The 25,530-nt window shown below is 61.5% G+C and overlaps 1 protein-coding gene across 4 annotated transcripts in view; it reads right to left on the bottom strand.

Annotated features, from left to right (window-relative positions):
• Positions 1–372: 372 nt before the first annotated feature.
• PHF24 (PHD finger protein 24) overlaps positions 373–25,530 on the bottom strand; it is a 38,131-nt gene continuing 12,973 nt past the window's right edge. Inside the window, exons 2-8 of one of the 4 annotated variants that reach the window (XM_038403873.2) lie at positions 19,315–19,708; positions 13,802–13,987; positions 12,225–12,303; positions 11,459–11,661; positions 9,458–9,624; positions 8,923–9,021; positions 373–5,779 (exon numbers count right to left, since the gene is read on the bottom strand). In XM_038403873.2, the coding sequence (XP_038259801.1) occupies positions 5,683–5,779; positions 8,923–9,021; positions 9,458–9,624; positions 11,459–11,661; positions 12,225–12,303; positions 13,802–13,987; positions 19,315–19,701 (1,218 nt within the window). In that variant the 5' untranslated portion in view covers positions 19,702–19,708 and the 3' untranslated portion in view covers positions 373–5,682. Of the gene's footprint in view, positions 5,783–8,922; positions 9,022–9,457; positions 9,625–11,458; positions 11,662–12,224; positions 12,304–13,801; positions 13,988–19,314; positions 19,709–25,530 lie in introns of all 4 variants that reach the window. The other 3 variants (XM_038403872.2, XM_038403868.2, XM_038403869.2) reach the window with 3 other exon arrangements.

Below are 25,530 nucleotides of genomic sequence, written 5' to 3' on the forward strand. Positions count from 1 at the left end.
TCACAGCAAGTCCCCTGGCTAGGGAGCTCTGCCCAGGGGGTCGGGGCCTGCCCTGACCAGTGCTGTGGGGCGGCGCTGAGGACGGGCTGCCCAGGGCCTCTCTGGAGCGAGGGAACCAGGAGCCACCTCACAAGCTGCTGGCACTCGAGGGCAGCCACCGCGTCCAAGGACAGAATGGGCCCCTGCGTGAAGTTCCCATCTCAGCAACTAGGATATGGACTCTCCAGGTGCCGTGGGCCCAGGGTGCACCAGCCACGGTTACTGGACCCCCCTGTGTCATTGCAGCAGCCGCCCTGGGGTTAACCGCCCTTAGGAACCCCCCAGAGCTGCTGGTGACCAAGTGATACCGAAATCCAAAGACCAACAGATCTATCGAGGTTGGACACAGCTGTTTAATGAACACATCTCGCTGCACAGCCCCTCTCACGCCTCGCAGCACCTCCCAATGACCAGCCGTTGCCCCAGTCCCACTGACCGCAGACGATGGTGCTGTCTCAGCAGTGCCGCCGGCAGGGTCAAACCTGGGGGACTGACTCCCCCATGCGCCCCGCTCCCACTGCAGCCATTGGCACCTGCGCAAAGCGGGGGTTAAATGCAGCCCAGGCAGAAGGGTCGGGCTCCACACAAGGCGCAAGGGAATGGGCCCCTTTATCTGTCCAGTGCCCCCAGCCTCCACGTGGGCTGTGGGAATTTGGGTAACTGACTGGCTCTGCCCCCCCTGACCCTGGCCTCCACACGGCCCTGGCTGGCTGGGTGTAACCCATGCACTTGTTACCCAGCGAGCCAAGTGAGACGTGTGCCCCCAACCAGCCCGTGGGGCTCACCACCACAGCTCCATTCCTGAGACGGCGTGGCCCGCAGAGACTACACATCCCAGCAGTGCACAGGCTGCAATGCATGTTGGGACTCGTAGTCTCTGCAGGTTGCACACGCAGCTCCGTTTTCTGCAAACGAAGGGCAGCCTTCAGTGCCCAAAGTTTGAGGATCACCCTAGGTCACCAGCCAGAGACAAGCAGGCTGAGGGCTTCAGAGTGGCGCAGAGGGTACAGATGCAGGACTGCCCTCATATCAATAGAGAATGTGTCTAAATCCCCTAGGTGCATGGGGACAACTCCCCATTTGGTTACCTCCTGGGCTCAAGCAGAAAGATCCAGGAAGCTACCTGCCCCTGGGTCCCTGAGCTTTCCTTTGCCCGTGTCTCCTCTGTCCCATTAACTCAGCAGTGGGCCTCTTGGAGGGAGCCCCCTGTATATTATCCCTGCCTGGTAAGTGCGCCCTCCTGCCACCCTCATTTCAATCCTGAAGTGCACTTGGCAATGTGCCAGCCCTGGAGTGCGAATACGAGGAGCGCTCGTCCCTGGCACACCAGCTGCGAGAGCGGCCTGAGAGCCTCGGACCCACTCCGAGCACTGCTCCTGACTCCCCCGGGGAGGAAAGACACCGCTGGGGGCTGACGCGCGTGTGAGAGCAGGGCTGGCTCGGATGTGCAGCTCGTCCAGTAGCCCTGCTGGCTGGCATCACTGCAGCTGCCTCTCGTGGCTTCTCGCCAGGCCGTGCCCCGGGTGGTGTCTGTTGGGGCAGTTCCATGGTCCTTCCCTCCGCCATCGTTAAATGGGCTGCCCCACGGAGGGATGGCTTTCACAAGCAGGACCTGTAGGGGAGCGGCCTTGGCTCAGCATCACGGTCCATGCCCGGTACGCCCACGAGCCGAACATGACCGAGGGTGCATTGCAATGCAGCCCGCGGCTCCACTCCTTTCTGACGCAGGGCTGTGGCACATGGAGACTGTGGGTGCCAGGATGTTGTGCTCCACCTTGATCTGGGGGACATTGCGGCTGGGCCCTCAGCCCAAGGGCCTGTCATCTCCTTACCTGCACCTCCTCTGGGGCCGTGGGGGTGGGCACAATCTGCTCTGGGTTAGGTACGGTTCGTGCAGCTCACCAGCTGTTTGCAAGGTGTCAACAGTTGTGTGGTGACAAAGTCTGGGTGTGTTGCTCCACTCCGTCTGGGCCCACGTACCAGGACGAGAGGCGCCAGAGGAACCCCTTAGATAGACAGAGTGTTTGGGCTCCTGTTTGGGTCACTCCTGTGCACTTGAATCTTTTACGTTCAGCAGCAGCAATCCTTCAGCCTCTCCCCACGCCGGGCCCACCCCACACACATCATGTGTGGCCCCAGGCTACCTTCACTGTCCCAGTGGACACGAGGCAGGGCTGCTGAGACGGTGACTCTCAGGCAAGCCTGTAACGAGGAAGGTTATAGTCTATAGTGTATATAGTCTATACACACTATAGACGAAAACGGGGATGGAGCAGGAGAGGGCGTTGCAGGCAGCAAGTCAGGCTTCCTTCTAAAAACAGGACAATGTTCTGGGCAGGTCCCTGAGAAGCCAACAGCTGTTGTGCTCCGAATATACTTGAAACAAGGCTAATTGGCCAGTGAACCCCCAAGAACGGAGAGCTGCAAGATCTGGAGTGAGCTGTCATCCATGAGCGGCTTCCCAGGAGACAGAGCGACCCCACTGGCCAGACAGTGACCATGGACTCATTGTTGCTGGGATGGGGTTGCATCTAGGCCCTCCCATCACAATGGGATTGATTCCTCCAGCAATCTCTGGCGCTGTGTCCTCTCCTTTCAGCCTTCCCAAGCCAGGCCCACTGGAAGATCTAGCAAAGCGAAAGCGAAAGCATTTGCCACACTGGATCAGACAGCTGGATCCTGCCACTGGCAAGACTTAGATCCTGCCTGTGGCAAGGGCGGCAATCGGGTGCTTCCGAAGTGACCCCCCGACATGTGGCAATGCCCCATGGGTGGAAATTCCCTCCTGAGTCCTGTGGTGCTCCAGGTAGAGCTGTCAGGAAGGACTTTGTTTCCGGCAGTAGCTGGGCATGGCCATGCCTGATGTAACTGTTTTATCTCTGCTAGGTTGAACTGTGACCGATTTCCCTCTCCCATTAGCTGAGCCAGCATTTGTTTCAGCTGCTCAGCTCATATGTGGCTGGCTCTGGGGATGGCCAAGTGCTTATTAATGAGAGGCAGAGCCTGCCGAGGAGGGAGGCCCTCTCTGCTGTTCTCGGTGCAGCTCACCGAGCCTCTGTCTACACCGGAGAGCTCTTGCTGTGGGAGCCTCACGCCTTCTGCTTTCTCTGCCCGAAGAAACAGGACAAGAGCAAACCTCAGTTCTGCCCAGAACTGCTACTGGAGAGCCTGATGATTCTGAGCCCCTGCCCTTGCTGGAGGCTAAGGGGATCCGGTGACCTCTTGTTGCTCACCATGGATCTCCTCTCTCAGGCTCTCAGCTTCCATACCGGCTCCAGACATCGTGCATGCAGGCTGGCTCCTAGCTCCCCTGATGCGCTGCCGTAAGCTGATCCAGGCCCTTTTATAGGCTTCGGGGGCGGGGGATCTGTGGGTCAAGTAGCCGGTGGAGTCCATGGCCACCTTCCTAACGAATACGTAGGTGCGGAGACTACGGATCCCAGCATGCAATGCTCTGTCTCGAACCAAGCGCCCTCTGCTTGGGTTGGGACAAGGCACTGCATTGGCACTGCATTCTCTGCAGGCTGCACCTTCGTGTTCAAGGGGAAGGTAGCTGGTCCCAGTGGCTGTGTTCTGTGGGGGTTAAGCTGGGTGGGGTGGAAATCTGGTCCCTCCTGATAGTGTCTCAGACGAGTTTGCTGATCTTGCATCATGGTGCAATACTGGCTTCTCTTTGTAGGGAACAGGAGGCACCATTAGGAATAGCTATCAGGTCCCGAGTGCCAATGGGGGGCTGCTAGCACTGTGCCTGTGAAAGATGTGCAGAGCTAGTGCACATGTGTCACCTTTGCCCCCCGGTAGGTGGAACTGGAACTGCTCAGCTGTGTGTCATAGCTCCTGTAGTGCTAACAGTAAAAGAAGATTTTTCTTTGACTCCGGGCAGTGGCCGGTGCTTTTGAAGCAGGAGGGCATGACTTCTATCCTGTGAAGTCACAGGTGGCTACGGATTCCATAAAGTCTGGCGGAGGTCTCGGAAATCGCAGACATGCGATGCTGTGTAGAAAAGGCGGGTAGCTGGCGTCTGACAACTTTGAGAGGACTAAGAAATCACAAGAAACTCGTCTCCCTTCTTCACACATGGCAAGGCCAGAAGAGACCACTGTGACCCTCCAGTCTGCCCTCCTGCCTAACCCCGCCCCATAACATCTGCATCCAGCCCAGTATTGGTGGGTGAGCTAGCAAGCGTCTTCTAGAAAGAGATCCCGGTGCGAAGCCCAGGTTACGTTAGCGGCAACGCTTCTACAACTCCTACCACGTCCTCGTTCCATAAACACAGGGGGCCTGATCCTCCTCCCCCACACTGCAGTGATCCCGGCTCACTTCACTGCAGCTGACACTGGTGGGAGCGAGAGGGGAAGCGGGCCCCGTGACAAGCAGCCGACACACTGCCCCGCTCTCAGGATTGTCCTGATGGGCCCCCTGGCTGGCAGAGCAGAGCCTGGCACCTGACCCAGGAGGTGGAGCTGCTCAAAGGGAGTTCTCTGCGGCTCGTTTATGCAGCTGCAGCGGTGGGCCGGGTATTTGCCAGCCTGAGGAAAGCAGTTCCCCACATGCCCGGTCCTGGGGACATGGAGCCGCTCTGGCCCGAATCCACCCTGTCCCCCACCCAGCCCTCTTGGCCAGGGCAGGACTGTCGATCGGACAGAGACCAGGGCCTGACTCTTCTCCAGGAGACGGGTGTGAACCAGGAGTAGCTCCGTGGTGGCGGTCATACTGCTGATCTGGTGGTGGTGGTGATGATGAGGGGCGACCCAGGCCCGGTATGCCATGTCCTGGCGGGGGTCTCATGGTGTTCGGCTCTTGCTCCGTGCCCAGCTCCCCTGCAGGCTGCTCTCCCAGCTGGAGATCTGCTCACACAGGGAGGCTGGAATATGGGTGTCGAGAGCCACCGTGCAGAGCCGAGAGGGTAACACTGCCCTGCCGCGGGGGACCAGCCCTGAGAGCCTTTGGTGAAAGCCGATGGTGTGTGCGTCTGGGGGTGGGTCCCAGGGAGCAGGGGAGAGGCTGGGACGGTGCCTGGCCCAGCTTGCCAGCGGCAGGGCAGCCCCGCAGGCCTTGCTGCCCCGGCCCAGCCAACACGCCTCCCTCTGCTCTCCACCGGGCACGCCAGTGCCATTGCCGGGCCAGCAAGGGGCTCGTTAGTCCACAGCCACTGGGGGTCACACCCGGTCCGCTGACCTGCCGCGATGGCACAGGGCTACCTCAACTCTGGGAACCGTCCAGCCCCATAAGTGGGGGCTCGCATGGGCTTTCTCGGCCAATCAGAAGCCAGAATGCTGCTGGACTGTTTGTGTTCAGTCCTCTCTCCACTAATCAGAAGTCTGCCGAATTTCGTGGGGGTGTGTGTGTGTGGGGGGGCCCTCCCTCTCAGCCAATCAGAAACCAGAACTCTGCTGAACTGGGGGTGTGGCTGGGCCGTGGTGAGGGAGGGGAGCTGGGTGCGGCTACCTGAGGCCCATGGGAGATGGGGCAGCAGGCTGGAGCGCCCCTCTGGCGGGTGAACAGTCTGTCAGCTCCTCCAGCTGCAAGCTCGGCGAATACAGAACACAATGGCTAGGACTGGGCTCCATGCGTCCGGCCTCCCACCCGCTCATGCATCGTCCAGGTTGGGAGCCCTTGCCCGGCCCCTGTCCCGGGCAGCGGCTACGCCAGCGGCTTCAGGTGGATGGCGGCGCTGTTGGGGCGCGCGGCGAGGATGTAGATGACGTTCTCTTTCAGGAAGGTCGGCCAGTCGACAAGCCTGCTGGGGAGAGCGGAGGGGGCTTAGTGTGGGGGCCATATGGGCAAGGGCTCTGTCCCCAGCCCAGCCCATGTGCGCTACGCAGCAGCTCCTGGCCAGCCCAGCCTGGCCACGGAGCAGCAAGCCCATGGGCCCTACAGAGCCCAGCATACAGTGCTCCATTGGGGCATGAGGGGCTCTGCCTTTGTAGGGACCATTGGGGAGACAGGGTCCCCTCACCTGAGCCTGGCATGACGGACCTGCTAAGCAGGGGTCTACATTTCCCATCAGCCCTGCCCCATTGCACATCCCCTTCCTTCTGGCCAGGTAAGGGGGCACAGAAACCCTATGAAAGGCCCTGAACGGGATCTGGCTGGGCACCTAGGGGAATCAGCAGCCGCCTGGCAAGCCAGGAGCTGCAGAGAGGACCCCCCAGGAATTGGATGGAGAGTCCCGGATGGAGGGCTGTGACGGCCAGACATCACAGCTGGGTGCAGGTCTGTGTGGCAGCTGGCAGGGAGCCAGGGCAGAGGGATCCTGATTAGATACACCGCTAAGTGATCCTGGCCTGGGAGCCTGCACGTGCCTATTTGCTGGACGAGAGCCCGGACTGGAAAGGGCAGCCCTGGCATGGAAGAGCCACCCATGACCCTCGAGTGGGCTGCTTCCCAGACCCAACCAAGAACCGCTATTGCTCACCTTGCACCATATCTGTTCAAACCTCGGTGCCTAGGGTATCAGCAACCTTCCCCTTCCCTGCCAGCCCCAGTAAAACACCCTTCCCTTAGCACGTCTGAGTGGTTACGGGAACGCCAGCCTCGTGCCTGCAGGGCCTTCAGTGGTTCTCCGTGTTTGTCTCCGAGTCGAGTCGCAGTGCAGCTGGCAGGCTCCTGGCCCCGGGGGTGGGGCACTCCTGCCCTAAGCAGCTGCACAAACGAGCTCGGAGAGTAGCGCTCTGGGGTCTCCCCGTGGTTCCCGGCCTGCGTAGCAGCCAGGGCGGTGGAGCCGGCAATGAGGGGGGGCCGACAGGTGGCAGGGGCACAGAGAAGCATGTTTTCCAGCCCAGCAGCTGGTTTCTGCAGCGCTTGGCGCAGCTCCAGCGTCTTCTGCCTGCCACCTGCTGAGTCATGCTCCGACCTTCCAGGGCCCGACCCTGAGTCCTGGGTTTGTCCGGCAGCAGCTGTGGAGCTGCTTTAGGTGTCTGTGCCTGTGATCTCACTGTGGAAATGTAGGATCCTGATCTTAAGTTAACAATACTTAGCACCTCACAAACATGAATGAGTCGTCCCACACCCCAGGAGACAGGGCAATACCATGAGTACAGATGGGAAACTGAGGCACAGGGAGGGAAAGGGCCTTGGGTCACACAGTGCGTCAGTGACAGAAGATTAGAAACCAGGAGTCCTGACGCTCAGTCCCCTGCTCTAACCACTAGCCCCAGCTCCCTCTTTCCTGGGCAGGAGAACGAAAAGGAAGGGAGGATTTGCTGACTATTCCATTTCAAAATGTATTCACTTGCCAGCAGATATCTGTCCCCCGGGAGGATTCTGCTAACGAGCCGGGCTCCCAAACACACCCACGCATGGGTGCTTTAACCAGAGCGCTCCCGCCCACTTGGGAAAGGGACGCCATCACACGATCCTTCCCAGGGCAGAGGAGCCGAGGTGTCTGGCACACAGAGAGCCCCGCTCAGCCCTCTGCCCCTGCAGCTTTGCACTGATGGGATGCCGTTAACTTCAGTGAGGAAGCCGGCCCTTTCTGCGTGGACTGAACGCCATGAAATACATGGAGCTCCAGCTGACCGAGGTGATTTCCCATCTGGGTGAATCTCCTCAACCACCCAGTGATTTTAATAAGAGACAGAACATTTTCTCCAGACGCATGGACTGGGGGGGGAGGGGGGGATAATTACACTGTCTGCCTCATATATCTATAGTGCTTTTCATTACCCTGGAGACTCTCCGGCTGCTTTCCAGACTGAATATAAAGGGACCACTCCCCTCACCACCACCCCACACCTACAGAAATGCATCCACCTCTGGGGTGTAGAAATACAGCTGTTTGCCGCTGGCTGTGATGGGAGACCATCAGCATGGCTCTCCGGGCTGAGGGGTGCAGTTCTGCTCTAGCTGTCTAAGAAGACCATCTTGATTAAGCTGCTGCTTTCTGTGGATTCCAGGAAAGCTGCTGAAGACCAAGTTTTCCTGGAAAATGTCACTTTTGCAAAAAGGCACTGGAGGCTCTGTATAGAGCGCTAGGCTTGTGTATAGAGCACTAGGGTGGGACTTGGAGACCGGAGTTCTAGTCCTGGCTTTGCTACTCGCCTACTGAGTGACTTTGGGCAAGTCACTATACTGCCCTATGCCTCAGTTTCCCCACGTGCAAAATGGGGGCAAGGACACTGGTCTACTGGTGAAACGTGCTGTAATTACTACTGACCACAAGGAGGTACCAGCTCAGTCTCATCCGGCAGATGGCACCTCCAGCAGCCCATACTGGCACACTGGTTTCTCGCCAGCACTATGCTTAGGAAGGAAAACTCCAGTGTACAAGGGGACTCGCTGGGTGGTCGGACTGCAGCAAAGGCTGGGGGCGTTAGAGTGGGTGCCAGTTGAACACCAGGCAATGGGGTGAGGTAGTTGTGAAACAGGCTCGTATTGTTTAGTCTCGAGAAAAGGAGGCTGAAGGCGACTCACCGGATAACAGCCCTCAGCTGTGTCAAGGGCTGTTCTAAAGAGGACAGAGATCAATGGTGATGGGACCTAATCTGCAGCAAGGGAGCTGTCGGTTAGCTCTTAGGAAAAGCTTTCTAAGGCTCAGGTTGTTAAGCTCTGGAGCAGGCTCCCAAGGGAGGCGGTAGGATCCCCGTCTCTGGAGGTTTTTAAGACCAGGCAGGACAAACCCCCACCAAGGGGGGTCCAGGTTTACTTGGCAGGGGGCTGGCCTAGATGACCTCTGCAGGACCCTTCCAGCGCCATGCTGCTATGATACCCCTTTAACACCACACCCCCCAGCAGTGGGGAGGGGCCCTCCGGACAAGCTGCACTGGGATGTGGGGGAGCCCAGCTAGCCTGTGCCCAGCAGAGCTGAATGGAGGCTGCGGCCATGGGCCTGGAGACTCCCGCGGCAGAACCCATCTTCCCCCCACGTCCCGCCCCGCTCACCTGGATTCCTGCTCTGTGCTCAGCAAGGTCTTCTCCTGGCTCTGGCTGCTGCCACTGCTGGCTGGACTGCTCTCTGACATGGGCCCCACGTGGCTGATGCTGCGGAGGAGAAAGGCCGTTTCCCTCTGCAGATGTGCCCCTGGGCCACCGGATCCGGGCTGGGACTCCACCAGCGCCCTGGGGAAGCCTTATGACAAACGCGCGTTGCCAGGGCCAGCTGGGCTGCAGCTGTGCCCCACACCCTGGGCCCGTGGCCTCAGGGATGTGAGGAGAGATGGGGGGGCTCCCCATGCCACTCTCAGGCAGGTGGGAGGGAGATGGGGGGATGCAGAGGGAAGTGGAAGCTGTTGCTTGGCGGGGCGCGGGGGGAGTGCCGGGGGATCTGCGCTGGGAAGACACTGGGCAGGGGTTCTGGGTGGAATCGCCCCGCTAACTAACCCCAGGAGTTTGGGCCTCCTGGTTCTCCCCCAGCTCTGGCATCCGTCCGTAGCAGTGTGGGGAAGGGTTCTCCCCCTGGGCAGCCCGGCCCCGTTACCTGACATTGCAGGACGGGTCCTCCTTCTGGTGCTTCCGAAACCACGTGTGCTGGGCTCTCCGGCACTCGCCCTCGCTGATCAGCCCCTGGCCGTCCTGGTTGAGGGGCAGGAAGGTGGCTCGCGCCCGCTCCCGCTCCTTGGCTGTCAGTAGCCGCAGCAGGGAATTCTGCAGGAGGGAGAGAACGGAAGAGGACAGAGGAGCTGGCTGGAGCCCCTGGGCATGGCTGGAGAGGGTGCGGGGGGCAAAGCTCCCCTCAGGCACAGGGACACAAGCCAAGGGGTTGGGTTCATCATAGCTGTGCCAGCCCCAGGCAACACTGAGGGATGTCCTGGGCAGGTCGCTCTCCAGCCATCCCAGGCCAGGACGGTGGGAATACAGCCCCATCCTGCTGATTGGTGTGGGGAGAGGAGACCACACCTCAACTGGGATGGCCACTGTCTCAGCCTGACCTACAAAGGGGGAGGCTGATCTAGTGATGGGGCCTCCATATAATCTACCCCTCTTGGGCTGACAGAGGGGTTCAAATCTGGGACTCTCTCTCAGCATGAGAAGGTATGAGCCTCTAGGGCTGGAGCAAAAGGAGAAGTTCCTTGGATGGCAGCTATAGTAGGCTCTTATCCTCTTTTGTGGACCAGCTACTCGAAGATATGAACAGCCACACTGGGTCAGACCAATGGTCCATCTAGCCCAGTATCCTGTCTGCTGACAGTGGCCCATGCTGGCCTCAGAGGGAATGAACAGAACAAGACAATTTTGAGTGATTGATCCCCTGTTGTCCATTTCCAGCTTCTGGCAGTCCCGATGTTTACAGACACCCAGAGCATGGGGTAGCATCCCTGACCATCTTGGCTAATAGCTATTGATAGACCTGTTCACCATGCACTTATCTAGTTCTTTTATGAGCCCGTTTATACTTTTGGCCTTCACAACATCCCCTGGCAAAGAGTTCCACAGGCTGACTGTGCGTTGTGTGAAGAAATACTTCCTTTTGTTTGTTTTAAACCTGCTGCGTATTCATTTCATTGGGTGACCCCTAGTTCTTGTGTTATGAGAAGGAGTAAATAACACTTCCTGATCTACCTTCTCCCCACCAGTCATGATTTTATAGACCTCAATCACATCCCCCCTTAGTCGTCTCTTTTCCAAACTGTATAGTCCCAATCTGATTAATCTCTCCTCATACGGAAGCCGTTCCAGACCCCTCATCATTTTTGTTGCCCTTTTCTGAACCTTTTCCAATTCCGATAGATCTTTTTCGAGATGGGGTGACCACATCTGCACCCAGTATTCAAGGTGTGGGCATCCCATGGATTTATATAGAGGCAACATGATATTTTCTGTCTTACTATCTCTCCCTTTCCTAATGGTTCCCAACATTCTGTTCACTTTTTTGACGGCCGCTGCACATCGAGTGGATGTTTTCAGAAAAGTATCCACAATGACTCCAACATCTCTTTCTTGAGTGGTAACAGCTAAATTAGACCTCATCACTTTATATGTAGAGTTGGGATTAAGTTTTCCAATGTGCATTACTTTGCATTTACTTTGAATTTCATCTGCCGTTTTGTTACCCACTCACCCAGTTTTGTGAGATCCCTTTGTGACTCCTCACAGTCTACTTTGGTGTGTTGGGTATGGACCCTGGAGATTGGTGCTCTAAAATAACTAAGGTAGATAGCTAGATAGATAGAGGGGGTGGATGGGGATAGATAGGTAGATAGATAGATAGATAGATAGATAGATAGATAGATAGAGGGGATGTGTGGGGATAGATGATAGATGATATGGGGATGGCCGGACACACAAACAGAAGGCGGGCAGAAAGAGAGATCTCGAGGAATGGGCAGCTCATTGGGATGGGAAGAGGCACTGGGACAGTCTCTGGGATGCTCAAGGATCCCCCTTGGTCTCCTGACCTCTCCACGGGGTGCCCAGCCCCCACTCCGTGGCATTGCCCAGGGGGCCCGGCTCCGTGTGCTCGGGGGGGCTGTCTCAATACCTGTGGCCGGAGTTTCTGCAGCAGCACGATGGACTCGTGGGAGAGGAAATCCGGCCACTCGATGTGGCCCTTCTTGTCGGGGTCCAGTGCGGAGAACTGCAGGGCAGCTCGCTCCTCCTGCTCCTCGCTCATCGGCCTCTCGAAGTGGCGCTTGTGGACCAGGTGCTTGTAGTGCAGGAAATTGTCCTGCGTCAGGCAGGTCTCTGCAAGGCCAAGCCAGGCGCCCATCAGCCCTGTGCTGTGCCCAGGGGAGAGCACTGACCTGCGGGTCCCCAGCCCAGCCACAGGAGCCGGCGCTGCTTTCACAATCACACAGGTCCTGCAGCTGGGACCTGCAGCCAGGCCTCCCATGGTCCCTTGCCAACCCCCATGACATCACAGGCACACGCTGCATTGTGCACCTGTGATGTCATCGATTTGGCCTGGGAAACATGGAACCTGAGTGTAGGTCTGGGAAGGTGAATAAACAAGGAGCAAATCTGGGCCCAAAATCTTGCTCACCTGCTGACCCAGGGCTTTCAGAACTGGGGGTGCGCTGCTGGAGTTCGGGGTGCCTGTGTGAGGCTGTAGGTATCCCACATGTGTACAGAATGGACCTAACTCTGGGCCTGCAAACCCTAGTCTCTCTGCTTGAGTTAAAGGAGAAACTCCACCAGCTGTCAGCAGAAGTAGAGCTTTTATCTTCTGTAGCCTCTAAGGGGCAGCAATATACACACCCAGGGGCCAGTACATTGCAGTGTGAGGCGGGGCGAAGGGCAGCACTCACCGGGGATGATCTTGCATTGCTGGAAGGTCTCCATCAGGCTGTACATCTCCTCCTCCGTCAGCAGGAGGTTGAGGTTATCCTGCCGCAGGGAGAGACGTTCAGAGAGAAACACCCAGGGGTTTGTTAGCACCTGGAGAACAGCCCCGGAGCTTCATCCCAGCTGCCTGGCAGGATCCGTAATCCCGCCAGGGACTTCGCCAGCCCCATTATAGCAGCATCTGGCGCCTCCCAAGCGTTTAGCCATGGAAGTACGGAGAGCCACCAGTCTGTCTCTTTCTCCCTTCCTGGCGTGCAGTGGAACTAGCTCAGTTCGCTTGCAGGGTGCTTGTTACGGGAGGGAAGCTGTGCTCTGTGCGTGTGGATGGGGGCGAGAAGGATTTGGCAAGGGAAAGCCGAAGTGACAAAACAGGTTTTGCATTTTGTTCTGAACATGGCGAGATCTGTTGTCAGGTTATTGGAGCGAGTGCAGGGCTGCAGCATGCTGGTGTGTTATTGTAGGGCTGCTGGGGAATGCTGGGGGGGCGCTGTTGTGTTATTGTAGGGCTCCTGGGGAATGCTGGGGGGGTGGGGGCGCTGGTGTGTTATTGTAGGGCTGCTGGGGAATGCTGGGGGGGCTGGTGTGTTATTGTAGGGCTGCTGGGGAATGCTGGGGTGGTGGGGGCGCTGGTGTGTTATTGTAGGGCTGCTGGGGAAGGGTGGGGGTGGGGCCGCTGGTGTGTTATTGTAGGGCTGCTGGGGAATGCTGCGGGGGGCTGGTGTGTTATTGTAGGGCTGCTGGGGAAGGGTGGGGGTGGGGGCGCTGGTGTGTTATTGTAGGGCTGCTGGGGGGGTGAGGGCGCTGGTGTGTTATTGTAGGGCTGCTGGGGAATGCTGGGGGGGTGAGGGCGCTGGTGTGTTATTGTAGGGCTGCTGGGGAATGCTGGGGAGGGCTGGTGTGTTATTGTAGGGCTGCGGGGGAATGCTGGGGGGGTGGGGGCGCTGGTGTGTTATTGTAGGGCTGCTGGGGGGGGTGGGGGCGCTGGTGTGTTATTGTAGGGCTGCTGGGGAATGCTGGGGTGGTGGGGGCGCTGGTGTGTTATTGCAGGGCTGCTGGGGAAGGGTGGGGGTGGGGGCGCTGGTGTGTTATTGTAGGGCTGCTGGGGAATGCTGGGGGGGGGCTGGTGTGTTATTGTAGGGCTATTCAGGAGTGACACCGTCTGTCTGGGCTCGGTGGGGGGGTGACGCCGTTTCCCGGGGTGAAGGGGTTGGGGACACAGAGTTTTGGTTATGGGAAGTGGAGCCTCTGCCGTGCGGGTCTGGGCCCAGCTGGGTGCCTCCGTCAGCCTCTGGCTCCTGTCCTGTGCCCCCTGGGGCAGCGGGGCCCTGGCATAGGCACGGCCCTGGGCCTCGGGGCAGGTCAGGGCGCAGCTTGCAGCATGGGGCAGGTGTCAGGGACTGGCCTGCTGCTGCCCGGGAAGAGCCTGCTGTGGGTGTCCCCCGCTCAGAGCTCCCTGCCCAGCCTTCGTACGCTCCCCAGGGAGCCGTGGGGCCCGGGGCTGGCCCTAGTGCCACGGCCAGGCCCCCCGTGCCACACTCACGCAGTAGTAGCAGCTCCAGCCTGTCTCGGTGTGCGCCGTCTCTGTCACCTCCACGGTGCCGTTGTTGTGCAGGAAGCCCATGCGATGGAGACAGCCGTCGTGGTAGACCCGGGTGCACACCCTGCAGGGGAGCAGGCTCTCCGCCGTCCACACCTCGCAGATCTCGCACATCTCGTCGCTGCTCACCTGGGCGTGGCAGGCGGGAGAGACGGGGGGGGGGTGAGCAGGCGGGGACCCGTCACACGGACCACCTTGGTGCCCCCCTCCCCCAGTCCCTTGGCCTGTAGCCCTCGGCCTGCCCGGGGCAGCAACGCAGGGTGCAAGGCCCCGAGGCCAGGATTTGTAACTAGCGAGGGGGCTGTGTGTGGGGAGAAGGGGGCTCAGCTCCTTTGGGGATGGGGGCAACACGCGAGAGAGGGCAGTGGACAGATGCACTGATGGGTACATATGGGGATGGATGGAGGAGGGGTGTGTGTGGGGGAGATAGACAGAGGGCTGTGGGGGGCAGAGAGGGGTGGATAGAGAGGTGTGTATGGCAATGGATAGATGGATAGATGGTTGGATGGAGGGGTGTGTAAGGGGACGGATGGAGGGAGGGAGGGATGGAGAGATGTGTATAGGCAGGGATGGGGGATAGAGGGTGTGTGCAAGGGGAGGAATGGAGGGGTGTGTAGGGGATGGATGTGTAGAGGATGTGGAGGGGTGGAGGGATAGAGGGGGTATGTAAGGGGAGGGATGGAGAGGTGTGTATGGGAGGGAGGGATGGAGGGGTATGGATGGGGAGAGATGGAGGGATGGGTGTGTATGGGGAGGGATGGGGGTGTAGGGGTATGGATGGAAGGGTGTGTAGGGGGATGGAGAGAGGGAGGGGTGTGTAAGGGGAGGGATGGGGATGGAGGGAGGGAGGGATGGATGGAGGGGTGTGTAGGGGGATGGAGGGAGGGAGGGGTGTGTAAGGGGAGGGATGGGGATGGAAGGAGGGAGGGAGGGATGGATGGAGGGGTGTGTATGGTGAGGGAGGGAGGGGTGTGTAAGAGGAGGGATGGGGATGATGGATGGAGGGAAGGGTGTGTAAGGGGAGGGATGGGGATGGAGGGAGGGATGGAAGGGTGTGTAGGGGGATGGATGGATGGATGGAGGGGTGTGTAAGGGGAGGAATGGGGATGGAGGGAGAGAGGGGGGTGTAAGGGGAGGGATGGGGATGGATGGAGGGAGGGATGGGGATGGATTGAGGGAGGGGTGTGTGTGGGGAGGGATGGAGGGAGGAATGTGTAGGGGGGAGGGATGGAGGGAAGGGTGTGTATGGGGATGGATGGGAATGAAATGAGGGAGGGATGGATGGAGGGGTGTGTAGGGGGGAGGGAAGGAGGGGTGTGTAAGCTGGCGTGGGGGAGCCCAGGGCTGGGGGAGCAGGGGGTCAGGGTTGAGGGGCGCTGGCGGAGCTGGCGTGGGGGAGCCCAGGGCTGGGGGAGCAGGGGGTCAGGGTTGAGGGGCGCTGGCGGAGCTGGCGTGGGGGAGCCCAGGGCTGGGGGAGCAGGGGTCAGGGTTGAGGGGCGCTGGCGGAGCCCAGGGCTGGGGGAGCAGGGGTCAGGGTTGAGGGGCGCTGGCGGAGCTGGCGTGGCGGGGCCCAGGGCTGGGGGAGCAGGGGGTCAGGGTTGAGGGGCGCTGGCGGAGCCCAGGGCTGGGGGAGCAGGGGTCAGGGTTGAAGGGCGCTGGCGGAGCTGGCGTGGGGGAGCCCAGGGCTGGGGGAGCAGGGGATCAGGGTTGAGGGGCGCTGGCGGAGCTGGCGTGGCGGGGCCCAGGGCTGGGGGAGCAGGGGATCAGGGTTGAGGGGTGCTGGCGGAGCTGGCGTGGGGGAGCCCAGGGCTGGGGGAGCAGGGGGTCAGGGTTGAGGGGCGCTGGCGGAGCTGGCGTGGCGGAGCCCAGGGCTGGGGGAGCAGGGGATCAGGGTTGAGGGGCGCTGGCGGAGCTGGCGTGGCGGGACCCAGGGCTGGGGGAGCAGGGGGTCAGGGTTGAGGGGCGCTGGCGGAGCCCAGGGCTGGGGGAGCAGGGGTCAGGGTTGAAGGGCGCTGGCGGAGCTGGCGTGGGGGAGCCCAGGGCTGGGGGAGCAGGGGTCAGGGTTGAGGGGCGCTGGCGGAGCTGGCGTGGCGGAGCCCAGGGCTGGGGGAGCAGGGGATTAGGGTTGAGGGGCGCTGGCGGAGCTGGCATGGTGGGGCCCAGGGCTGGGGGAGCAGGGGGTCAGGGTTGAGGGGCGCTGGCGGAGCCCAGGGCTGAGGGAGCAGGGGTCAGGGTTGAGGGGCGCTGGCGGAGCTGGCGTGGGGGAGCCCAGGGCTGGGGGAGCAGGGGTCAGGGTTGAGGGGCGCTGGCGGAGCTGGCGTGGGAGAGCCCAGGGCTGGGGGAGCAGGGGGTCAGGGTTGAGGGGCGCTGGCGGAGCTGGCGTGGGGGAGCCCAGGGCTGGGGGAGCAGGGGTCAGGGTTGAGGGGCGCTGGTGGAGCTGGCGTGGGAGAGCCCAGGGCTGGGGGAGCAGGGGGTCAGGGTTGAGGGGCACTGGCGGAGCCCAGGGCTGGGGGAGCAGGGGTCAGGGTTGAGGGGCGCTGGCGGAGCTGGCGTGGGGGAGCCCAGGGCTGGGGGAGCAGGGGTCAGGGTTGAGGGGCGCTGGCGGAGCTGGCGTGGGGGAGCCCAGGGCTGGGGGAGCAGGGGGTCAGGGTTGAGGGGCGCTGGCGGAGCTGGCGTGGGGGAGCCCAGGGCTGGGGGAGCAGGGGTCAGGGTTGAGGGGCGCTGGCGGAGCTGGCGTGGGAGAGCCCAGGGCTGGGGGAGCAGGGGGTCAGGGTTGAGGGGCGCTGGCGTAGCTGGCGTGGGGGAGCCGAGGGCTGGGGGAGCAGGGGTCAGGGTTGAGGGGCGCTGGCGGAGCTGGCGTGGGAGAGCCCAGGGCTGGGGGAGCAGGGGGTCAGGGTTGAGGGGCGCTGGCGGAGCCCAGGGCTGGGGGAGCAGGGGGTCAGGGTTGAGGGGCGCTGGCGGAGCTGGCGTGGGGGAGCCCAGGGCTGGGGGAGCAGGGGTCAGGGTTGAGGGGCGCTGGCGGAGCTGGCGTGGCGGAGCCCAGGGCTGGGGGAGCAGGGGATTAGGGTTGAGGGGCGCTGGCGGAGCTGGCATGGTGGGGCCCAGGGCTGGGGGAGCAGGGGGTCAGGGTTGAGGGGCGCTGGCGGAGCCCAGGGCTGAGGGAGCAGGGGTCAGGGTTGAGGGGCGCTGGCGGAGCTGGCGTGGGGGAGCCCAGGGCTGGGGGAGCAGGGGTCAGGGTTGAGGGGCGCTGGCGGAGCTGGCGTGGGAGAGCCCAGGGCTGGGGAGCAGGGGGTCAGGGTTGAGGGGCGCTGGCGGAGCTGGCGTGGGGGAGCCCAGGGCTGGGGGAGCAGGGGTCAGGGTTGAGGGGCGCTGGTGGAGCTGGCGTGGGAGAGCCCAGGGCTGGGGGAGCAGGGGTCAGGGTTGAGGGGCGCTGGCGGAGCTGGCGTGGGGGAGCCCAGGGCTGGGGGAGCAGGGGTCAGGGTTGAGGGGCGCTGGCGGAGCTGGCGTGGGGGAGCCCAGGGCTGGGGGAGCAGGGGTCAGGGTTGAGGGGCGCTGGCGGAGCTGGCGTGGGGGAGCCCAGGGCTGGGGGAGCAGGGGTCAGGGTTGAGGGGCACTGGCGGAGCTGGCGTGGGGGAGCCCAGGGCTGGGGGAGCAGGGGTCAGGGTTGAGGGGCGCTGGCGGAGCTGGCGTGGGGGAGCCCAGGGCTGGGGGAGCAGGGGGTCAGGGTTGAGGGGCGCTGGCGGAGCTGGCGTGGGGGAGCCCAGGGCTGGGGGAGCAGGGGTCAGGGTTGAGGGGCGCTGGCGGAGCTGGCGTGGGGGAGCCCAGGGCTGGGGGAGCAGGGGGTCAGGGTTGAGGGGCGCTGGCGGAGCTGGCGTGGGGGAGCCCAGGGCTGGGGGAGCAGGGGGTCAGGGTTGAGGGGCCCTGGCGGAGCCCAGGGCTGGGGGAGCAGGGGTCAGGGTTGAGGGGCGCTGGCGGAGCTGGCGTGGGGGAGCCCAGGGCTGGGGGAGCAGGGGGTCAGGGTTGAGGGGCGCTGGTGGAGCTGGCGTGGGGGAGCCCAGGGCTGGGGGAGCAGGGGGTCAGGGTTGAGGGGCACTGGCGGAGCCCAGGGCTGGGGGAGCAGGGGGTCAGGGTTGAGGGGCGCTGGCGGAGCTGGCGTGGGAGAGCCCAGGGCTGGGGGAGCAGGGGGTCAGGGTTGAGGGGCGCTGGCGGAGCCCAGGGCTGGGGGAGCAGGGGGTCAGGGTTGAGGGGCGCTGGCGGAGCTGGCGTGGGGGAGCCCAGGGCTGGGGGAGCAGGGGGTCAGGGTTGAGGGGCGCTGGCGGAGCTGGCGTGGGGGAGCCCAGGGCTGGGGGAGCAGGGGTCAGGGTTGAGGGGCGCTGGCGGAGCTGGCGTGGGGGAGCCCAGGGCTGGGGGAGCAGGGGGTCAGGGTTGAGGGGCGCTGGCGGAGCTGGCGTGGGGGAGCCCAGGGCTGGGGGAGCAGGGGGTCAGGGTTGAGGGGCGCTGGTGGAGCTGGCGTGGGGGAGCCCAGGGCTGGGGGAGCAGGGGGTCAGGGTTGAGGGGCGCTGGCGGAGCTGGCGTGGGGGAGCCCAGGGCTGGGGGAGCAGGGGGTCAGGGTTGAGGGGCGCTGGTGGAGCTGGCGTGGGGGAGCCCAGGGCTGGGGGAGCAGGGGGTCAGGGTTGAGGGGCGCTGGCGGAGCCCAGGGCTGGGGGAGCAGGGGGTCAGGGTTGAGGGGCGCTGGTGGAGCTGGCGTGGGGGAGCCCAGGGCTGGGGGAGCAGGGGGTCAGGGTTGAGGGGCGCTGGCTCTCCGCTCGGCTTGGGCAGGCTGGCACGGCTGGCTGGGCTCCTCTCCTAGGGACCATAAAGGCCGCTCTAGGGCCCAGAGCCCCAACTCCCCGTGACGTGACCCTTCTCCAGCACCCACCGGCCAGTGGCATCCAGAGCAGCACAAACACCCCCAGGCCACAGGCCTGGGCACAGCAGGGACCCATGGCCCCCCCTCCCCACAAGTGCTGCCAAGCTGACCCAGGCTGAAGGCATGTGGTGGAGGGTCAAAGGTTAAGGCAGGAGGGGGCCAAACCCCCCATGGCCCATGGCTGTGATTGCTGCAGTGACTTGTGCCATGGGGCCTGCAGCACCCAGACGGTCTCCCCACACCGAGGGGCAGCCAGGGGCTTTCAGCAGCACCAGCGGGGTCGCCCACCTCGGCATGGTCACCCGCTGGGCCCTGGTGCCCAGGACGAGGGGATTTGACCTGCCCTGGAGCAGTGGGTCCGTCTGCCAACCCCAGGCTCTGGGAGCCCCCTGTCCCTTCCCACTCGCTGCCTGCTGCTGCCTGCCCGCGTCTGGGGAGTGACGGGGAGAGCGGGTTACGCTGGCTCCTCTAAAGTGTCCACCTGGGCTCCCCCATCTCCGTGCGCGGTGCCCCCCCGGCTCCATGCCTGATGCCCCCCAGCACTCACCTGCTCCTGTTGCTCCAGGCTGATGTCCAGCGGCTCGTCATCGTGCAGCTCGCGCGTGGGCCGGACGAAGGCCGGCGGTGTGAAGCGGTTGGCGCGGTCGAACTCCTCTGGCTCCACGCCCCGTCCGTCCCGCAGCCTTTCCCAGGCTGCCCGGTTGGCATGACTCTCCTCCCGCTGCGTCTGCGAGGGGCCAGCGGCCTCCGGCCTCTCCTCCTCCTCCTCTTCCTCCTGCACCACGTGCTCCAGTGTCCCCTGCTGCCCGCCCCAGGCCTCCGCCTTGCGCTTGCTGGAGGGGCGCTCCCGCAGCCCGTCCTTGAAAGCGGAGACGGCCAGGCTGACCTTCTGCACCCGCTCCACCGTCTGGCGCCGGGACATCAGCACCCCCATGGCTCTGCTGGCAGGAAAGAGGGGGTGGGGGGGTTCAGGGGCAGCCTGCCTTGCGGCTACCGGCCAACAGCTCCCGGCCCTTCCCCTCACCAAAAGCCAGCCTTTTCTGGGGTGCGCCATGGCAGCTGCCTCTGCAGGACTCACTCACCCCTGGAAGGCCACTGCCTCTGGGGCAGGGCGCAGCAGCTGTTTAACAGAGCACACCAACACTGCACAAGACTCACGCACCCTGCTCTGAAATGCAGCCACCTCTGGGGCAGGGCGCAGCAGCCGTTTAACAGCGCACACCAACACTGCACAAGACTCACGCACCCAGCTCTGAAATGCAGCCACCTCTGGGGCAGGGCGCAGCAGCCGTTTAACAGCGCACACCAACACTGCACAAGACTCACGCACCCAGCTCTGAAATGCAGCCACCTCTGGGGCAGGGCGCAGCAGCCGTTTAACAGCGCACACCAACACTGCACAAGACTCACGCACCCTGCTCTGAAATGCAGCCACCTCTGGGGCAGGGCGCAGCAGCCGTTTAACAGCGCACACCAACACTGCACAAGACTCACGCACCCAGCTCTGAAATGCAGCCACCTCTGGGGCAGGGCGCAGCAGCCGTTTAACAGCGCACACCAACACTGCACAAGACTCACGCACCCAGCTCTGAAATGCAGCCACCTCTGGGGCAGGGCGCAGCAGCCGTTTAACAGCGCACACCAACACTGCACAAGACTCACGCACCCTGCTCTGAAATGCAGCCACCTCTGGGGCAGGGCGCAGCAGCTGTTTAACAGCGCACAGCAACTCAGCACCACAGAGTAGGACAGGAGGTGAAGAAGAATTCCTTGTCCAGCTGAAGCTCCAGGGAGGGGTAAGGGAGGGTGGTGAGGAATCGACTGATCCGTGTTAGGCTCTGACCCGGTTTATACCCAGATCCTTGTAGAAAGTGCCCAGGTCCTGCCCTTGGTGTGGTTATGGCTCTGGCCTGAAAGAGGCGCTCAGGGGACTATGGGACAAACAGAGATCAGCCATGGAGGATCCCCTCAGCTCTCCTCTGACCCTTCCCCAAGGCCTGGGCAGCCCCAACCCTTCATGCTGCTCCCCCGTTGGGTGGCGCTCACCAGACTCTGGTGTAGGCACAATCAGAGACACCCCCACACTGCATACAGATACACACCTGCAAACACAAACACGTGCTCCCTCCCGTCTCGGAGTGGCGGAGGAGGGGTCTGGGCCAGGCCGTGGCAGCTCCAGGCCCAGCTCAGACACCGGCTCCAGGGCCTTGAGCAAGTCCCTGCACCCCTTTGCTTGCCTGGCTTTGCCTTCCCTTCCCTGGAGAGCGGAGCCCAGGGGGTTCTCCTGGCCCTGCCGTGAGGACGTCAGCTGGTGTGTGGATCCAGCTTTGCAGATGCAAACCCTGCAGCGGGATGGTCTCTCCGGGAGCAGGTCATGCCTAAGTCGGCGTGGAAATGGTGCTTTGCGCGTGGTCTGTCAGATGAACAGTTCAGAGAGCCCTGGCTTGGTCAGGGAGTGTGAGCCCAGCCTTGCACCCCGTGCTGGCCGTCACACGCAACACGCTCCGCATGCCAGTGCGCATGTGTCTCCCTCCTCCACACACAACCCCACAGCCCTGTCGCATGCAACACACTCACCTAAACACCAGCACGTGCACGCACACATACACCTCCCTCTCCCACCCACAGCCCCCTGTCACATGCAACACAAACACCCAAACACCGGCACGCACACAAACACCCACCCAGCCCTCTGTCACATGCAACACACCCAAACACAGACACATGCACAGACACCCCCCCATACACATATTCAAGCCCCCCGCCATCCATAGGTTTGCAGTTCAAGCTGAGGACACAAAACCCCAGTATGTCCCAGCCCTCGGTGCCCCATTGCACCCTCTGTTATTGGACCCAGGGTCACCCGGGAGACTCCATGCCACCTGCCAGTCATGTGCTATCAGTGAGGCTTCCCAGCGGTCCTGCTTGTCCCCACATCACGCATTCCCGCTGTGCCAGCGAGCGGCCCCGCACCCCAAACGCTGCCCATCTCCCTGCGCGCTCGGCTGGCAGGTGCTATTGATTTCCTCCCCAGTTGCCAGGGCAACCCAGGCTCCCGAGGGTCGGGGCTGGCAGGTAAGTGATTTGCAGATGCTGTGCTGGGGGAGTCGCGTGCGGGTCCCGGGGCCCCCCGCTCCAGCGTGCCTGCGGACGCCCTAGTGCCCCGCAGGGCGGCGGGAGGGGTGAGGGGCCCAGAGCCCCTGGAAAGCAGTGCCCCTCCCTGTGGCACGGCCCACTGATGAGGGAGGAGAGAGCCATGGGAGGCGCTGCCATTGCAAACCAAACGCCCGGGGCCCTGGGAGAACTGCGCTGCAGGCCCAGCCGGGAGCGTTGGCCCAACCTGGGCACCGTTGTCAGGACAGGCTCAGCGCCAGGAGAACCATGCAAGGAAGGAGCCCAGGGCACGGGGTGGACAGACAGCAGCTGCTGGGAGCACCCTGGGACAGGGGAAGCAGTAGCGTGGGCAGGCGGGCGCCAGGCCCAGGGGAGCGTCGTGGGCACAGTGTGGCCAGGCCATAGTGGGCTCTGCCATGTGGGCAGCATGGCACCGGGAGAGGACTTGAGCACAGCTGGGGCAAGAGGGTGCTGGCAGGTGGCATGGTGCCCTGTGCAATGGGGCTGCTCGCTGGTCACGTTGTGCATGTGGGTCTCAGGCTCCTGCCACCCCTTTGGGCCCCGCCCCACATCCCCTCCCCCACCTTAGTGCCAAGGAATAAGAGCAGTGGAAGTACCGTCTGCTGCAATGGGAGAGACTGGGCCAGGCTGGCTGGCAGCCGTGGGGCAGAGCCCATCGCCTTCCCTGAGACTAGCCTCCCCCAGCCACAGGGATGCAGCCCAAAAGCCAGTGTCCTCGCTCCTTAGAGCCTGTGACATGCACACTGCCCTCACATCTACACACTGCCCTCACACACGCAGATAGCACTGCCTACACACACACACACACACACTGAGAAACACACACACTGCCCTCACATCCACACACTGAGAAACACAAACACACACACTGCCCTCACACATATGCACACACACTGCCCTCACATCCACACACTGAGAAACACAAACACACACACTGCCCTCACACACATGCACACACACTGCCCTCGCATCCACACACTGCCTTCACACCCCCCCACACACACTGAGAAACACACACACTGCCCTCACATTCACACACTGCCTTCACACATGCACACCGCCCTCACACACACACACACACACTGAGAAACACACACACTGCCTCTCTCACACACACACTCAGAAACACATACGCTGAGAAAGACACATTGCCTTCATACATATACGCATTGAGAAACACCCACACACTGCCCTCACACGCACACACTGCCTTCACACACACACAGACAGCGCAAGTAAACACACACAGTACACAGAGACATTGAGACACACACACACAGCAGGACACCCTGCCCCCCGCCAGCCCTGCAGGAAGAGGTGTGTATGTGCACACAAACACCGACCAGAAACGCCCTAATTCCCACACTGCTAATCCGCAGCCACAGCCCTGCTCAGAGCGTGGCAGCCGGGGCCGCCCCGCCGAGCGCTGTAAGAGCTCAAGGACACGGATATTCTGATGAAAAAGCGAGCGCTTGCTCTGCAATATCACCGGAGCCCACGGGAGCCGGTTCAGGGCTGGCTACGGGAGCTCTCGAAAGGGGAATCCTCATCGAATGGGGTCCCAGCGGGCTCCGTCCTAGGCCTGACGCTTTTCAACATCTCCCCCTCCCCGATTCGGGCAGTAAATATAAAATCCCTGCTGGTAAAACGTGCGGCTGGCACACAGATTGGCGGAGCTATAATCAGTGACGAGGCCGGGCAGCCACACAGAGCGATCAGGGTCACTGCGTAAGCCGGGCCTGTGAAAAGCAAAGCGGGGTTTTAGCCATGTGGCGTTCTACACGTAGGAACAGGGCATCCGGCCAGACCCATGGAAGCGGGGCTGTGCCCTGGGAAGCAGCGACTCGGGCCAGAGCGTACAAACAGCTCAACACGAGCCCCCAGTGCGAGGCTGTGGCCAAAAGGGCGAATGCGACCCCGGCTGTACGGACAGGAGGAGAACAAGGGGGTGATTTTCCCCTGTATGCAGCATTGGTGAGACCAGGGCTCGATGTTTCCAATTCTGGCAGCCACTGTTTAAAAAGGATGCTGAAAAATTGCAGAGAAGAACCACCAAACTGATCTGAGGGCTGGTGAAAAATGCCTTAACGAGAAAGCCCTAACGAGTGCCAGCTGCTTAGCTCATCAACGGAGACTGAAAGGCAGCTCGATGCACCTCCCTGGGGAGAAAAGCCCAGGTACCAATGGCTTTTTCGCCTTGCAGAGGAGAGCAGAACAAAAGCTGAAGCCAGACAAGTTCCAACGAGGCACAAATGTTGAACAGTGCAGGTCACTAATCATTGGCACAACCTGCCCAGGGATGTGGTGGATTCCCCATCTCTGGGGGTCTTTGCATTCAGCCGGAGGGTGCATCAGCCAAACCCGTTACTGGGCTCAAGGTGGGGGGGGGGTCAGGGGAACATCCTGGCCTGTGAGCTGCAGGAGGGTCAGACGAGTGAGCTAATGGACCCACAGGGCCTTGACAATCATTATCACGGTTATGGGGCTGGAAAAGTCTCGAGGAGCAGGAGCTGTAGTGAGAGAACACAGGGCTGAGCCTGCCTTGCTGTCTAAAATATGCCCTGGTGCATTCGCCGCTGTGCTAGGAAGTATCATCTGAAATAATTACAGCTACACAGTGCTTGTCAAAGGAAACGAGCAGACGTGAGAGGCTTTGATTGTGTTTCTTCACCTGCTCGCTAGGCTGTAAAATACCGTGCCTGGCAATGGCTCTCCCAGTCAGTGAGTGCTCGCCAAGCTCTGGTGTAGACATAGAGACACCCACACACTGCACACAGATACACCTGCAAACACAAACACTCTATTGATCCCCGGACATAATTCTGCACAAACACACTCAGCCAGGTGTATAGCCACCCCCAAACACTGACTACTGCACACACGTACACAGAGGCATGATCATACACACCCAGGCAGAAAAACACACATACACACACTAACACTCAGCTCTCTAGTCACACACACAGACATGCCTGTGGTAGATTTACAAAGGCACACATACACCAAGATATGTTCATGGCGACTTGCATGTTCAGGCAGACACACAGACACACAGACATGTATTCATGCACCCCACACACAGAGGGCCGTTTTCTTGCACACCCACACACAGAGAGGGGCATTTTCATGTGCACACACAAACACACATGCAGCTGTGTCTTCATATACCCCCACACTCACACACAGAGGCATGTATTCATGCACCCACACAAGCATACACACACAGAAAGATGTGTATTCACGCATGTGCACACAGAGGTGTGTGTTCATGTGCACACACACACACAGAGGTGTGTATTCACATGAGTGTACACCCACAGGTGTGTATTCATGCACACACAGAGGCATGTATTCATGCACATGCACACACAGGTGGGTATTCATGCACACACATAGGTGTGTATTCATACACACGCACACAGAGGCATGTTTTCATGCATGCACAGAGGTGTGTATTCATGCACACATAGGTATGTATTTATGCACATGCATGCACAGAGGTGTGTATTCACATGCATACACATAGGTGTGTATTCACACGCACGCACACACAGAGGTGTGTATTCACATACACATGCACACACAGAGGCGTATTCACAGGCACACACAAAGGCGTGTATTCATGCAC

Source organism: Dermochelys coriacea, chromosome 5, assembly GCF_009764565.3.
Source record: "Dermochelys coriacea isolate rDerCor1 chromosome 5, rDerCor1.pri.v4, whole genome shotgun sequence".
Classification (NCBI taxonomy): domain Eukaryota; kingdom Metazoa; phylum Chordata; order Testudines; family Dermochelyidae; genus Dermochelys; species Dermochelys coriacea.